Source organism: Myodes glareolus, chromosome 7 (assembly GCF_982192425.1).
Source record: "Myodes glareolus chromosome 7, mMyoGla1.1, whole genome shotgun sequence".
NCBI classification, from domain to species: domain Eukaryota; kingdom Metazoa; phylum Chordata; class Mammalia; order Rodentia; family Cricetidae; genus Myodes; species Myodes glareolus.
The window spans coordinates 33,205,459-33,221,239 of record NC_142032.1 but is presented as its reverse complement, the minus strand read 5'-3'; the positions used below and the strand labels follow the sequence as shown (position 1 = coordinate 33,221,239).

At 40.3% G+C, this 15,781-nt stretch overlaps 1 protein-coding gene across 6 annotated transcripts in view; it reads right to left on the bottom strand.

Annotated features, from left to right (window-relative positions):
- Spata6l (spermatogenesis associated 6 like) overlaps positions 1–15,781 on the bottom strand; it is a 52,112-nt gene that overhangs the window by 23,999 nt on the left and 12,332 nt on the right. For all 6 annotated transcript variants that reach the window (XM_048438774.3, XM_048438776.3, XM_048438775.3 and 3 more), the window contains exons 4-6: positions 14,095–14,136; positions 2,615–2,739; positions 124–201 (exon numbers count right to left, since the gene is read on the bottom strand). In XM_048438774.3, coding sequence (XP_048294731.2) covers positions 124–201; positions 2,615–2,739; positions 14,095–14,136 — 245 coding nt within the window. The remainder of the gene's footprint in view (positions 1–123; positions 202–2,614; positions 2,740–14,094; positions 14,137–15,781) is intronic.

Below are 15,781 nucleotides of genomic sequence, written 5' to 3'. Positions count from 1 at the left end.
CTGCCCAGGTTACAGTACGTTCAATTTCACATAAACTCAGCAAACTGAGTTCAGGCCAAGGGTCTTTAAATTGGGGGCGAGGGCTCTTGTCATTTCTGTCATTACCCTTTTCATTATACTTACAAAAAATCTGTTTCTATGTGGGAATACGCATTCTCCGATGGCTGTCCTTGTAGAAAACTCTAGTTTGGGAGCAATGCCCTAAAAAATAAGGCAACATAAAGAGAAGCAAATAAAATTACTGGAAACAATTCTCTTGCCCATCTCTTCTTCATTGGAAATCCACTAAGAACCCAAATGTCCTTCTGTACTCAGCATAATCAGAATACCTTTTTTAAAATGTACAAAGTACATTGTTATACAAAGTTATACATTGTTATACATTGTTATACATTGTTATACAAAGTGTCTGTTATACTGAGTCGAGGCCTAAGTCAAGTTGGAATACACACTCATACTCCTAGCACAACCCTGTGAAGTGGGTCCTAAATTTTCATTTGGCCCTGAATGAGCTCAGACAGCTTATGTAGCCTGTCAGGACCAGGGCAGGGGCCCTCCAGTGCCCATGCTGCTAACTACTCTATCTGAAATACAGGAACAGGAAAATGAGATTAGTAAGGGGGCGGAACAGGTCTCCTTCCCTGCCTACTTGCCTTGGAAAACTTGGCTTTCGTGTTCTAGCAAACATTTATACTCATCAGGCCTATTCTCAAACTGTTTTATTCGGTGTGGTGTTTTATCATCCAAATGACTGTTGAGGTAAAAAGTGAAGTAAAACCACAATGTATGGGAATGCAAAGAAAAATCCCACTACCGTGGGGAAAACCAATCTCATTGTTAAGGAACTGATAAAACACCGCTAGCAGGTTACTGGTGTGCCTGACCCGTCCAGGTCAGTCCTTCTCATTTTCTCCAGTAGCCGTGAACACCAAGAAGAGAGAACTTAAATAAATGCCAGAGAACTAGCAGCGTGTTTGGGCCTAAGACTGTAAACCCTGTCGGTCCAAGTAGGTGTCTGTTGCAATACGATGGAGAAAGGAATCACAGTCTCTCCCCAGGATGACAGAACAAGAGGATCCATGCTGTGACCTCGGCACACGCCAGCCACGTAGCTCGGCACATACCACAGGCATCAGCCGCTCCTGAAGCTCCTGAAGCAAGTGGTTTGATTTTGATTTGTGAAATGTTCTGAAGGAATTAAACCATTCTATTTTTTTAATCTATCTACCAAATTGATCATGATAAACTGAATTGCAAGAAATGATGCTGAGTTCTGAAGGTATTTCAATGCATTCTAAAGCTTTTTTCCTGATAATCCCCTCCATTTATAAACAACTCTAAATACAACTTCATATAGGTTAGTCTTTCTGCTCACGCCCAGAACATTCAACAGGTGAGTGACACTTGAGGAAAAATTAAGTGTTTCTCCTTGTTTTGATTTTGAAGATGGCTCTTACTTAACTGGGAATTTGAGGAAAATGAAGTTAATCTGAGCGCTTCCGCAGGCCAGTTCCCATCCACCTTTATTCCCTTTTCAATTCTGAAGGGCAATATGCCAATAACATGACGTAATAAAGGGGAGCATCTCACAGACACCATGGACTTAAATACATGAACGTGATGTCAGAAAAAAATAAGTGATTTTAGGAATATTTGCCAGACCCTGAAAGATAACAGGCAGGGCTTAAAGTTACAGGCATTCAGAATTCTGATTAGGATCACTTTGGGTGAATGTTTGTGCTTGGTGTATCAGTCATCAGTAGCATTGAAAGAAAAAGCACACCCTCTGAAGACGATTCTCAGTAGGGAGGGGACAGAAACTTCACTACACAATAAAACAGCAAAAAAGAAATGAAAGGAAGGAAGGAAGGAAGGAAGGAAGGAAGGAAGGAAGGAAGGAAAACCAGTGCAAAAATGTTTTTAATAATTTACAAGCACTTGGCCCTTAAAGAAGAGGTCATCCAAAAGACATAAAAATCCACGAAAAAAAAAAGAAGAAAGAAAAGAAAAAGAATTGTTTCAGAGACAGAAATCACGGACTATAATATCAAAATGAAGGTCTTGAATTTGGGTTCAGACAAATGCCTCCAGACTATCAGCTGCCTATCTGCCACACCATGCATGGTTCCTCAATAACGTCAACCTCTATCAGTGCCCCTCTGCCAAAGGGAACCTGCTCAACAATACCAGCCTTGAGGAATTTGTAAATTATTAGGAAGAGAATAGCTAAAAATGGAGAAGGTTGAAGGGCATAAAACAAATGTAAGATAATATCATTTTTGTCATTACACTATTTAGTGAAAAAAAGCTATGATCGAACAGATCTGACAATCTGTGACAAGTTGAAAGAGGAACCTTTTGGGACATTGTGTGACAACTGACTATTGCAATGATATAGTGTGGTTAGATAATAAAACTTTCAGCTTTTGGATCAATAGTGGAAATCAGTATAGTTTGGTGTCATGAGCTGGGCATCTGACCATGGATAAAAACAGAACTGAGGTAACTAAGCAAGACAAAGCTACCTGCCCAAGACCAACCCTGTCAACACTAAAATATTCAGGGCCTGAGAATTTCTTTCCCTGTAGAAGCCCAAGTGGGGAGGGTCACTCACTGGAAAACCTATTGCTGTCTTCATAAGCACCTCCCTATGCATGCCAAGGTGTGAAGATGTCAGCTTGGGCTCAGGGAACAGAAAATCTCGTGTGTTTTCTTCATAGTAGGCCAGCTCTTTCCATGCTAGAAGGAAAGAAGAAAAATCATAAGCAAATGTATTCTACATGCCTCAAGTTTAACAAAATAGATGCTCAGATGGTGTGCTGGTTAGCTTTATGTCAGCCTGACACAATCTGCAGTCATCTAAGAGGAGGGAGCATCTCCTGAGAAAATGCCTCCTTGAGATGGTGCTATAGGTAAGCCTGCAAGGGATGCTGATGTGGGAGGACCTAGCTCACTGTGGGTTGTATCACACCTGGGTTGGTGGTCTGAGCTCTTTAAGTATAAGAAAGGAGGTTGAGCAAGCTACAGAGAGAAAGCCAAGAAACATCATTTCTCCATGGCCTTTATCAGCTCCTGCCTCCACCAGGTTCCTGTTCTGACTTCCCTTTATGATGAACAATGATGTGGAAATGGAAGCCAAATAAACCCTTTCTTCTGCAAGTTGCTTTGGTCGTGGAGTTCCATCACAGCCACAGTAACCCTAAGACTGATGGTATCAGGGAGGGCACTTAGGTCAAACTAGACATTTGAACCTAGCATTTGTCATTCAAAATAAATTAATTTCTATTACTTTTTATCTTTTGAATAAGTTAGCTCATGGATAGTCTTCTTGCAAAAAAGGAAGGCTGTTACACAAAGTTGAACAAAATAAAATGAATCTATTCATCTTTCCATCCATCCATGCACCTATCCATCCTTTCCTTCACCAAATATTTACCAAAGACAAATTTTGAGCCAGACCCTGAAGGCAGACAGGAATGAGACAGACACAATCCTGCTCACACAAAGTTTATAGTTTGAGTGAGCTCTGTATGTTTGGTTGGGTATAAGGGTGCCAATGGCCCAGAGAGCAAGTAGACTTGAAGTTCTTGGTGAGAATGGTATCAACCCAAAGATACTCTAGACATTTGTTAAGATCATTTATGAGAAGGAGCCAGCAATGCTACAGTGTCCTGGGGAGCTCAAGACACCCCCACATACTTTCTCTATCATACATGACTTTCTAATGTCCTACTAGACATTTCTTTAGGCTAAAAATAACCTAATAGTTATCTGAGCCTAAAAATATGTTACAAAGAACGGTTTATAATTTTACAATACAAAAGGAAAGTGGTTTATAATGAAACAGGATTCATTTTAGAATGTAAATACTGGAAATGATGTGTTTAGATGTGCTGGGATTTTCAAACTGCTAAATAGGTCTCAGTAGAAGGCCAAACAATGAAAAAACAAAATTGTCCTTTTATTTATGCAATACCCATACTTCTAGAAAAGTCAGTGTATTGTAAAACATATAAAATATAATGTTCCCTGTTTTTGTTCCTGTGTCATTTCTTTGCACTCCTGCTGAGCAGGCAGGCTTCACTACAGTAGACCAAAGAGGATGTCTTCCCTGCTCCACACAGAACTTCCACAGCTTGAACTGGGCTTTTCCCTTGGTTAAGATCCTGTTCTTTCAAGTTTCACTATACAATCAACTTAAAATCTTCCATTAGAATTCTCTGCATATCAGAATAAAACCCATGTACCACTCGGCATGGTGATGAACAGTTTTAATCCCAGCACTCCAGAGGCAGAGACAGGCAGATCTCTGTGAGGTCAAGACAGCCTGATCTACATAGCAAATTCCAGGACTAACGGGGCTACAACGAGACCTACTCTCGAAACAAAACAAAACACTAGTAAGGTACAACCTAGTGCCTCAATTGGCCTTCAAGATTTTATGTAAATCAGGCCTTTAATCACTGCTGCTACTTCGTTAATGACCTACCTCTTAGTTACATCATTTCATCCCTGATGCCATTCTTGCCAGACTGTAGACATGTCAAAGTCATCTCTAAAGTTTGGGGGTTTATTTCTTTGTTTAGTTGGTTGCTTTTCTTGAGACAGGGCTTTATGAAGTCAGACAGGCCTTGAATTGGCTACACAGTCAAGGATAGCCTTGAACTCCTGACCTGATACATACGCCCACACCCTTCTATCTCTCTGTTATTCACATTTCCCCTTAACATTCCTCCCTCAAATCCTTGAATGATTGGCTCCCTCTCATCAAAACATAGCCTTGATTTAAATGTCCTACCTAGATGCTGCTCCCAAACCCATGGAAGTATGCACATAATGGAGACTCTGTAAACACAATCCTTATCTCCACTCATGAAGAAATATGTATGTGAAATTGAAATAATTTAATTACCTACTTGTATCAGTCACTCTTAAAACAATCACTCTTTTTGAGATTCATTTTCCACAACATTAAAACAAGTTACAAAGACCAAACATTCTCTAAAATCCTTTTAACTCTTGCTTGCCATTCACCCTTCAATGATCTCTTTGCATTCACGCATTCAAGAAACAATCATTGAGAACTTACTGCATGCTCAGAGTGATACATTGGCCTGTGGGTAAGCCTGTGTGCATTTTCTTGATTGATGATTGAAGTTAGAGGGCCCAGCTCACTGTAGAAAGTGCCCTGGGCTGGTGGTCCTGAGAGCTATAAGAAAGCAGGTTGAGCAAGCCATGAGGAACAAGCCAGTAAATAGAACTCTTTCATGGCCAATGCATCAGTTCTTGTCTCCAGGTTCTTGCCTTGAGTTCCTGCCCTGACTTCCCTTCATGATGGCCTGTTAGCTGGAAATAAAATAAAATGCCCGTTCCTCCCCAAATTGCTTTTGGGTGTGGTAATTTATCATAGCAATAGAAACCAAACTAAGACATAGCCCCTTGGGCTATTGAGTGAAAAATAGTCAAGAGACTATAAGTCATTTTCTGACATCACCATGGTTGTTTCATGATACCATTCTAGCAATGGTCTGTGTTAGCATCGGTACGTTCCTGCAGGAACATACGCCAGGCACATGGCATATCGCACTCACTGCACATTAGGCTTTTCCTATGTTCCCTTCCCTTTCGGGGATTTTTGGATAGTTCTTGTCAGTGCATGCAAAAATTACAGCTACTCAATTAGTATTCATTTATTTACCAAGAATTTAAAGTAAAAAAGAATTTAAATAAACAAAAACCAAGAAGCCAGAGAAGTATAGACAAACTAATTCACTGTCTCTAGAATAACAAGAACAGACTTATGATAATTAAATTAATTACCTGGTGTGGGAGAATTGTCTGTATTCTGTCAATCATATTCTAATAAAGCGCTGATTGGCCAGGCAGGCAGTATAGGTGGGAAAGTCAGACAGGAAGTAGAGGTGGAGCAAAGAGACTGGGAATATTCTGGCAAGCAAGACGCTTCCTTCACAGTTCTGCCCAGACCACCGGAGAGGAAAGTGATGTAGATGGGCCTTCTGTTATGTGTTATTTTCATTGGTTAATAAAGAGACTGCCTTGGCCCTCTGATAGGACAGAAAATTAGGTAGACAGAGTAAACAAAACAGAATGCTGGGAAGAGGGCAGTGAGGCAGACGCCATGGAACCAGCCACCAGGTCAGACATGCTGAATCCTTTCCAGTAAGCCACCACTTCGTGGTGCTACACAGATTATTAGAAATGGGTTAATCAAGATGTGAGAGTTAGCCAGTAACTAACTCTCTAGAGATAATGGGCCAGGCAGTGCTTAAATGAATACAATTTGTGTGTTGTTATTTCTGGGACTAAGCTAACCGTACGGGAGCCGGGTGAGGCGAAAAACAGCCCTGCCCGCAGCCCCTCACTACAGGAAAGATGTAAGCTGCCCCGCTGGAAAAGGTACTGAGCCATGTGCTAACGTAGATAAGGATAATGGGGTAATATATGTTGTAAGAGCTAATAAGTAGCCAGAGCTAAGGGCCAATCAGTTTATAATCTTATGAAGTCTTATGAGTGATTTTCCTTGGGAATTGCTGGCTGTGGGGTACTGGGGGGGACAGAACCCCAACAAGCCGGCCCTTATGTTACAATTACCAATTTGCAGATTCCAGAATCACCTGGAAAATGGCCTCTATTCATGGGTAGAATTATTTTAGTTTCCTTAATTGAGAAAGAAAAATCCATCCACTATGGATGACTCTGTTCCCTCAATGGGATGCTGGGTTATATAAGTAAAAAAAAGGTGGGGGGAACCGAGCAAGAGCAAGAGCATGAATAAATCACCCTGTCTTAGTCAAAGTTCCATTGCTGTGAAGAGACACCATGACCACAGCAACTCATTACAGAAAGCATTGGGGTTTGCTTAGTCCATTATCATCATAGCAAGAAGCATGGGATCATGCAGGTAGACATAGTACTGGAGAGGTAGCTATGAGTGCTACATCTCAGCGGGGAGCAGGAAGAGAACTGCTAGGCTGAGCTTGAGCATTTGAAACCTCAAAGCCCACCCCCAGAGAAACACCTCCTCCAGCAAGGCCACACCTCCTCTAACAAGGCCACACCTCCTCTAACAAGGCCACATCTCCAACTAGTGCCACTTCCTATGAACTTATGGGGGTCATTTTCATCCAAATCACCACACACCCTTTGCTTCTTGATTGTGAATGTAATGTGACCAGTTGCCACAGGTTCTTGCCTTTCTTGCTTAGGTTGCTTTTGTTAGACTATTGTCCCAGAAACAGAAAAGTAAGACAGAGCATTGGTACCAGAAGTGGGACTGTTATATCACAAACCTGATCTGTGGTTCCTGGGTATTTGAAGCTAATTTGCAGGATGAATGCAGAAGAGTTTGGAACTTCGGGCTAGAAAGTCCTCCGATACTATACTATACGCATAGCCTAATGGACCATTATAGAGAAAGCTTTGATGCCAAAAGTGCCGAAAGGAATGCGAACAGTAGAGGCCCAGCTCATGAGGCACTCACTCTGTTGGAACTGGAAGACGGTCACTCATGTGACATTTTGAACAAGAACCTAGTTTCATTCTGCCCTTATCCTGAGAACTTGAAGTGAAGTTGTATTTAAAGGTAAGTGACTAGTTAGATCTGTGGAGGAAATGTCAACACGGGAAGATTCAGGTTGGTGGTGAGAAAGCACGTGTAATCATTAAAGAGATGATTACTTCGCTGAGACAACAGGAAGGGTGCCCTAAGGGCAAAACCCCACACTCTAGAAGATTTGTCTTATGAAGATTCAAACATAATCGGGGGGAAGAAAGCCTAAACTGAAAAGGTTCCTTACTCCTTGAAGGCTTCTACCTGGAGGAATATTTCCAAGGGTTACCATATTTAAGTTGATACAGCCGTAGTCCAAGGGAGCCACATTTCATCTTGAGCTGGCTGTAATACTTGGAAAAGTCATCTGCATGACACTGGTTTGAGAGTCATGAAAGATGCAAGGCTGAAGGTGTCCTGACCTTTTGTTCCGTAGTCTCCGAGAGTAAGTGAGACAAGTAAACGTGTTCTGGGATCAGAGTCCCTTGCAAGGAGGCCTTGAGAGGCCACTGGAACAAGCTATGAAGGTAGACCAGGCTCCAATGCAGATCCCTGGGCACTGGAGAGGTCGTGACTGTAGGATACCCATCCAGGGTGTCTGTGGGCATGGAGTGGAATCAAACCAGCAGAGAAGTTATGTGTGTTACAGGTTGCATATCTGGAGGGATGGAGCACAACCAGTTTCTTCATGTGCCCAGATTCTGGAAATAGAGTTACAGGCTTTGATGTTTTTCCTGTTGGACTTTGGTCTGACTTTGACTGTTCCTTCCCATACTCTGATTCTTTCACTTTCAGAATGGGAATATTTATTTTATGTCATTCAATGTTGGAAGTATACAGGTTTTTTTATTATTTTATAGGGACTGATAGTTAAGAGATTGCCTTGAGTCTCAAACATATACTTTGGACTTTTAAAGCCCTGGAACTATTAAAGACCAAGGGAACTTTTGAAGATAGATTGTGTAGCATTCTGAGATGAACTTGAGACTTTGGAGACAAGGGATGGAAGATTACGATTCAAAGTAATATGTTGGGGTGGACCTGAAGAGACTCAGTGGCTAATATGGCTTCCTACTTTTCCAGAGGACCCCAGTTTAATTCCCAGCACTCATGTTAGATGTCGTACAACTGCCTGTAACTCCAGCTTGGGAGGATAAGACCATCTTCTAGCTTTCACAAGCACCCACACACACATCCATAGCCTATATTTACATAGATAAATATATACAAAATTTTTTTAAAGTGATATCTTTGGAGAACTGGAGAGATAGCTCAGTGGTTAAGAGCACTGGTTACTCTGCTCTTCCAGAGGTCCTGAGCTCAATTCCCAGCAACCACATGGTGGCTCTCAACCGTCTACAATGGGATCCAATGCCCTCTTCTGTTGTATAGGCATATATGCAGATAAAGCACTCATATACATAAGATACATAAACAAACTTCTTTTTTAAGTGATGTGTTTGGGTATCAAGTTGACTGGAGGGGAGTTGTGATGGTTAATCTTCATCGTCAGCTTACTGAGACACAATTATATGGGAGACTAATGCTTGGGCATGCCAGTGGGGTGTTATCTTGATTGGGTTAATCCATGTGGAAAGACCTAGTCTGCTGTGGGTGGCACCATTCCCTGGGCTGGGATACTGGAGTATATAAAAAGAGGAAATCAAATTGAACACAAACATTTATCACCCTTCGCTTCTTGACTATAGATGCAATGTGACCAGCTGACCCCGTGACTTCCCTTCAGTGATGGACTATAACAGTCATCCCTTCCTGAGTTGCTTTTGTTAGAGATTTTATTACAGCAGTAAAGTAACTTAGACTGAAAGGGGAGTTAGAAAAAGTAGTGAGAAAGCTAGCAAGTGTCTTAAAGCCGTCTCCCGAGTTTGATCAGTTTTCAGTAACCCAAATCATAGCCAACATGGAAACGTCAGCACATACTGAGATGTTTCAGAGCCGAGGCAATAAATAATGACAGGGCTCCTACTGCCTAATCTTAAAGGCCAAGTAAAGTGGCTGAAAGCACTCAGAGTTCTCAATGGGCTGATGACTTAGACAGTGATGTCATCGGTGCCATCAGTGAATGACTTCTTCCCCAGAAGGAAATGAGTCTATAAGAAAAGAAGTGTAGTAATAGCACCAGTTTGAAAACCATCTTGCGTTTCTAGAGCATACGACAGTGAACACCATGCTTCCAGATAGAGAAGCTCACTGGACTCCCTTAGAGATGGAGGGTTTAACAAAGCTGTTGTCATTATGCCACATGGCAAAGGAGGAACTCAAAGCCATGTCTGCAGGTTGTCTTCCCCTGCTGCCTTCTAGTTAGTAAACCGCGGTGGAAAACTGAGCTCTGACTAAGTACACAGGTGCCCAGGAAAGAGGGGGTTACAGTTATACTGACTAGGTATAATTTGCCAAAGAGAAAGCATTAGTTTAGGAGTTTAATAAAAAGCAAGCACCAAGCTCACAGTCAGACAGTATTACACTGCCCCCCTGTGTCCGTCACTTTCTCACACCTTTGTGAACTGACAGCCCGAGGCTGGTCTCCATTGATTGAGAGCAAAGTCACTACGTCTCTGTAGTCACTCCAGTAAGCTACGAACAGATCTGAGCATCACTACTGTATCCCTGATTTGATGGTCAAACGCCCTCTGCCTGTGTGTCTGAAGATGTTGCAAAAACTATCACACAAGAATACAGTGTCTAAGCTGGGCAGTGGTTGGTGCACACCTTTAACCCCAGCACTTGGGAGGCAGAGGCAGAGGCAGGCGACTCTCTGTGAGTTCGAGACTAGCCTGGCCTACACAGCTAGTTCCAGGACAGCCAGGGCCACAAGAGAAATCCTGTCTCCAAAAACAAAACAAAACAAAAACAAAAACAAAACAAAATACAATGTCTACAGCAAAATAAAGAGGTAATGAATTGGCTGATTGGCTAGTAAAAGAACTAGTCTCTAAAAACTCAAAAATGGCCCATAGGACCCTACATGAGACTCTAAGCAGATTTCTTTTACCTACTTAGTACCAAGGACCATGGCTGCTGGCATATGCCGTGCTGAAGTAATTAACTGATTAATATGCACAGTACCTGACACTGAGTGAAATTGCTGTTTTCAGTAATTTAAATTGCGTGCTGCTGAAATCACAGTCTGAAATTAGAAGGCTGTGGACGAAAAGCGAGCACACACAACAAGGCTCCCATTTTGCATACGGTTAACTTGTGAGTTGTAAACAGTACGCATGCTGTCAGTTTGAATATCCCCCCAGTCTTCATGTCCAAGCAACTATTCTCATAACCTCACAGACAGCTATGTGGTCACATGAAAGACTTGTAAACCTTAGTGCTCAGCAGGGTGAGACAGAAGGATCACAGGTTCAAAGCCACCATGGGCTTGACTTAAAAAAAAGTACAATTACGTTTAACACATAAAATTCTAAAAAGTATGTTACAAAACATTTATATTCAATATATTTACACACAGTATCCTATGTACAGGACAGATAATTAGATATAGGTGCTGTGTGTGTTACTTTAAAGTTAGGTATACATGCTAATACATCATATATTAAGTACATTTTTTTAATGTCTAAAAGAATACACAGCAAATTGCCAATTAAGGTATCTGTCAAGAATTGCTAATGAATGAGTTCTTTTTACTTTTAGTATATATAACCATGTCGTAGTTGAAATTTTTGTCCTGGGTGGTTTTTTATTTTATTTTATTTTATTTTTTTTGATTTTTAGAGACAGGGTTTCTCTGTAGTTTTTGGTGCCTGTCCTGGAACTAGCTCTTGTAGACCAGGCTGGCCTCGAACTCACTGGGTGGTTTTTTATTGTTTGTTTTTATTTTAAATAGTACAAAATTAAATAAGACCAAAATAAACATGCTCCTATTCTGTTAACATAAAATCTAACTCACCAGTTCACAGGGTTGTATGTTTAAACATAAAATTGGGTCAAACAAGAAAAAAAGTTATGGAAAAAAACTCAATGGCCTGGTTTTAGCCTGTAATATTTTTTTTTTTTGGTCTAAAAAAAAAAGCCATTCAGTGAGAATTTCTGAATAGCAGATAGGAAGCATTTCTCTGTATTGTCTACCAAATCAAGTAAATCCTGAATAGATAGACTTTATCCCTAGATTCACACCATAGTCTGCAAATCAACACTATAGTATCTGAGTGTCTTGTTTATCCTTAGGTTGACACCGTAACATTCAGATATTTGTCCCTAGATTTAGAAGGTAACATTTAAGTGCCCATCAATATATTCACACCACAAATTTAAGAATTTTTCTCTGGATTCACACTAGTATCTTAATGACTATTCCTAGATTCAGACTGCAACATCTGTGTCCACGTTCAGAGCATCTAACCCTACACTCACACCGTAATAGTCAAACATCTATCTATAGACTCAGACCAAAATATTTGAGAGTCTGTCTCTAGATCATACCGTAATAGCCAATTGTCTATCACTAGATTCACATTGCAATAATTCGAGGGTCTACCCCTATATTCTCAGAGCCTAGAGTTCTTAACTGTTTCCAGGGCTACTTTTGCTAAAGGACCAAGGAGCATGTGCCTAGCTCTACATCCCTCTCTCAGGCCCTTACCTGCCCCAGGTATCCAATTATGGGTAGATCCACAACCTTCATAAAAATCTTCTACTCAGTCACAGTGCCCCTCCCTAGCTTTAGCTGAGACATCTTCTATGATGTAGGTGGGCCTTCTGTTATGTGTTATTTTCATTGGTTAATAAAAAGACTGCCTTGGCCCTCTGATAGGACAGAAAATTAGGTAGGCGGAGTAAACAGAACAGAATGCGGGGAAGAGGGCAATGAGGCAGATGCCATGGAGCCAGCCATCAGGTCAGACATGCTGAATCTTTTCCGGTAAGCCACCACCTCGTGGTGCTACACAGATTATTAGAAATGGGTTAATCAAGATGTGAGAGTTAGTCAGTAACTAACTCTCTAGAGATAATGGGCCAGGCAGTGTTTAAATGAATACAATTTGTGTGTTGTTATTTCTGGGGCTAGCCTTGCAGGAACCGGGCGGGATGAAAAGCAGGCCTGCCCGCAGCTCCTTCACTACACTTCTATTCAGGTCAGTACTCTTTTTTCAGTAATTCTCATAGGAAAAAGTAAGATCACTTGAGAAAATATCAAAATGGCACAATGAAAATGAGAAATACGTTCATACTGATCTTAATTGATTTAAGACTCCAATAAAAATATGAGTTTATAGAAAAAGAAAGTACTTACTTACTTATTATATGTAGCACAAAAAATAAAAACCCAGAGACAGATATTGGGGTTCAGCCTGAACATCAGAAAAGGAAAGTAGCCAGCCACTGGCTCTTACTTCTACCTCGGATCAAAATGGCGATCCTGCCTCCAGGAATCCTGAGAAAGAAATTGAGACTGAGAGCTGTCTCCTCCCATTTTATATTCCTCTCTAGAGCTGGGATTAAAGGCATGCACTGCCACTGCCTGACTTCTACAGCTAACTAGTGTGGCTGCTGGGATTAAAGGAGTGTGCCACCACTGCCTGTATATACAGGCTGACTAAAATGGCTGCTTTACTTTTTGATCTTCAGGCAAGCTCTATTTATTAAAATGCAAATGAAACATCACTACACATCCAGACCTCATTCTGTAGGTAATCAAGAACAATGACCAGAAGGAAAAAAAGCAAATCATACTATAAGAAAAATTGAAACTTTTAAGAAGGAAAATTTAAATTTAGGATTACACATCATATCTAAAAAGGGATCATAAAAATATGGTATAATATATCAAAACTAATGTACAGTTCAAAAGTAATAAATTCAAATGATAATGCCCAGCTTAGCTAAGCTATAAGGAGCAGGCATGCTCCACTGGGAACCAGTTTGTCCCAGGCTCACAAGGCACAGTTCAGTCTAGGATTCTACTCTGTAAATATATTAAGAGAGGAAAGAATGAATTTTTGTGCTTATATGAAAGACAAAGAAAATATAACAATTAAGGATAATAATACTATAGAAACAGCTATTAAAAATGATAAACCATCAACTTTTGTAACAAGGTTAAGAAAACAAAAGCCCAAAATACAATATAATCACATTGTTCATAGTCTATGAAGACACACAAGTAGCCAGACGGGAGTGCATGTTTGTAATCCCAGCTACTCAGGAGACCGAGGCAGGAAGGTTAGGTGGTTAGCCTAAGTGATTTCAATGAGATGTTGCCTCAAAATTAAAACCATTTTCTAAAAGACTAAGAGTGTAGCTCAATGGTACAATGTTTATCTAACATGTATGAGGCCCTGGGTTCAATCCTCAGAAACACACACATACATACACACATGTAAATTACTGAAAGTCCTTATACCTATCAATGATGATGGTATAGAGTAGATCATTAGAAATGACTCAGTCATAAAGAACACTGAAATCCTGTACCCATTCGTTCATGTTAAAATCCTTCAAAGTGAATTGTTCGTTTAGCAATATGTTTACTCCTATGTTTGCAGGCATATTACCTGGAGACACTAGCTGGATCAATTCAAACCTGGTTAGGAAGCCTAAAAAAGAAAAAAGGGGGAAAATGAGACTTTAATATTTAGAAAATTTGTGTTTCTTAATATATGCTAAACTAAAACTATTGTATCTCATTTACACTACTGATAACAACAGTATTGACCCTCTATAGTCACAGGCTCCCTATGTACAGTTTGTATAGCTATCCATAACCAACTATAAACAGAAAACATTTACAGAGTGCTCGTATCTGTACTAACACGCACTTTTTTCTCTTTATTCTCTGAACAATACAGAACAACACCTTCATACAACATTTACAGTATATAATATATAGATAATCCAAATTCTGTGGGATATACACATATGCACACACACACACACACATTCATGCATAGATTATAAACAAATTCTACATCATTTTACTTATGGTCCTTGGGCACCAATGTACTTTGGTATGTGTGGAGGTCCTGGAACCATTGTCCCAAGGGCACCAAAGAACAACTATAATTTAAATTAAGTGTCATGGCAACAATGAAGCAGATTTTCACAAAATGAGGAGGTGGAGCAAAGATAAGCATGCTACAAAATTAGCTTTTTACTTCCTGCAAAGTATAGTATATCTTGTCTCTTGAAGGTATATTCAGAGTCGGAAAGAAGGCTCAGTGTCAAGAGAGCACACAGCTCTTGCAGAGGACCCAAGTTCTATTCCCAGCACCTATGTCAGGCAGCTAACAACTGCCTGTAGCTCCAGCTTCGCAAGATCGAATTCCCTCTCTGGCCTTCGTGGGCACCTATGCACACACATGGCACACAGACAAACATAAAAAAGCATTTATATTCATAGAATACTAAAATAGCAACATACTTTTCATTTTAAGTTTGAAAAGTCAATGTTACCAATTAATGAAAAAGTTCAGCGTGACTAAAAACCATGCTGTCTGACCATACAATTGTGTCATAAAATGTATCTTACTATGCTACTATGAGATTTAAATATTTTTACAGGAGGTCCCATTTATTAATTGTTTCTCTCAGTGTCTGTGCTATTGGGGTTATATTTAGGAAGTGGTCTCCTGTGCCAATGTGTTCCAGCGTACTTCCCACTTTCTCTTCTATGAGGTTGAGATTTAAATATTTTTAAAGAGGTTATCTATACTTCTATAAAGACATGACTAAAATTTAAATCTCGGGCCAGGAGGGATGACTCAGCAGAATAAAGCATGTGTCATTCAAACCTGGTGACAAATTCCCAGAACCCACAGAAGCAGCAGATAAAAAACTCCTAAAGTTATTCTTAGAGTTTTATATACATACCCACACTCACATAGCACATGCATGTACATACGCGCACACACACTGTGATATGCACATACTTGCACATGTGTCACACACGTATACTAACAGATTTTAAAAACCTGGAAAAACTGAAGAAGAAATTAGATGATGAAAAAACCACCCATGCTCACATGGATTGACAGGATATAATAAAAATTTCTGTAACAAAATGTGATCTACCGATTCAGCTCAATTGCCATTAAAATTTCAGTGACATTCTTCACAGAACTATTCAAATGGAAGCCACACACACAAGATAGCTAAAACACACTACAACTGATCAGAAGGAGACCCACACACCTCTCTGAGGAAGCAAGATGCTGGGTCAGGCTCTAGTATGTGCGCAAACAT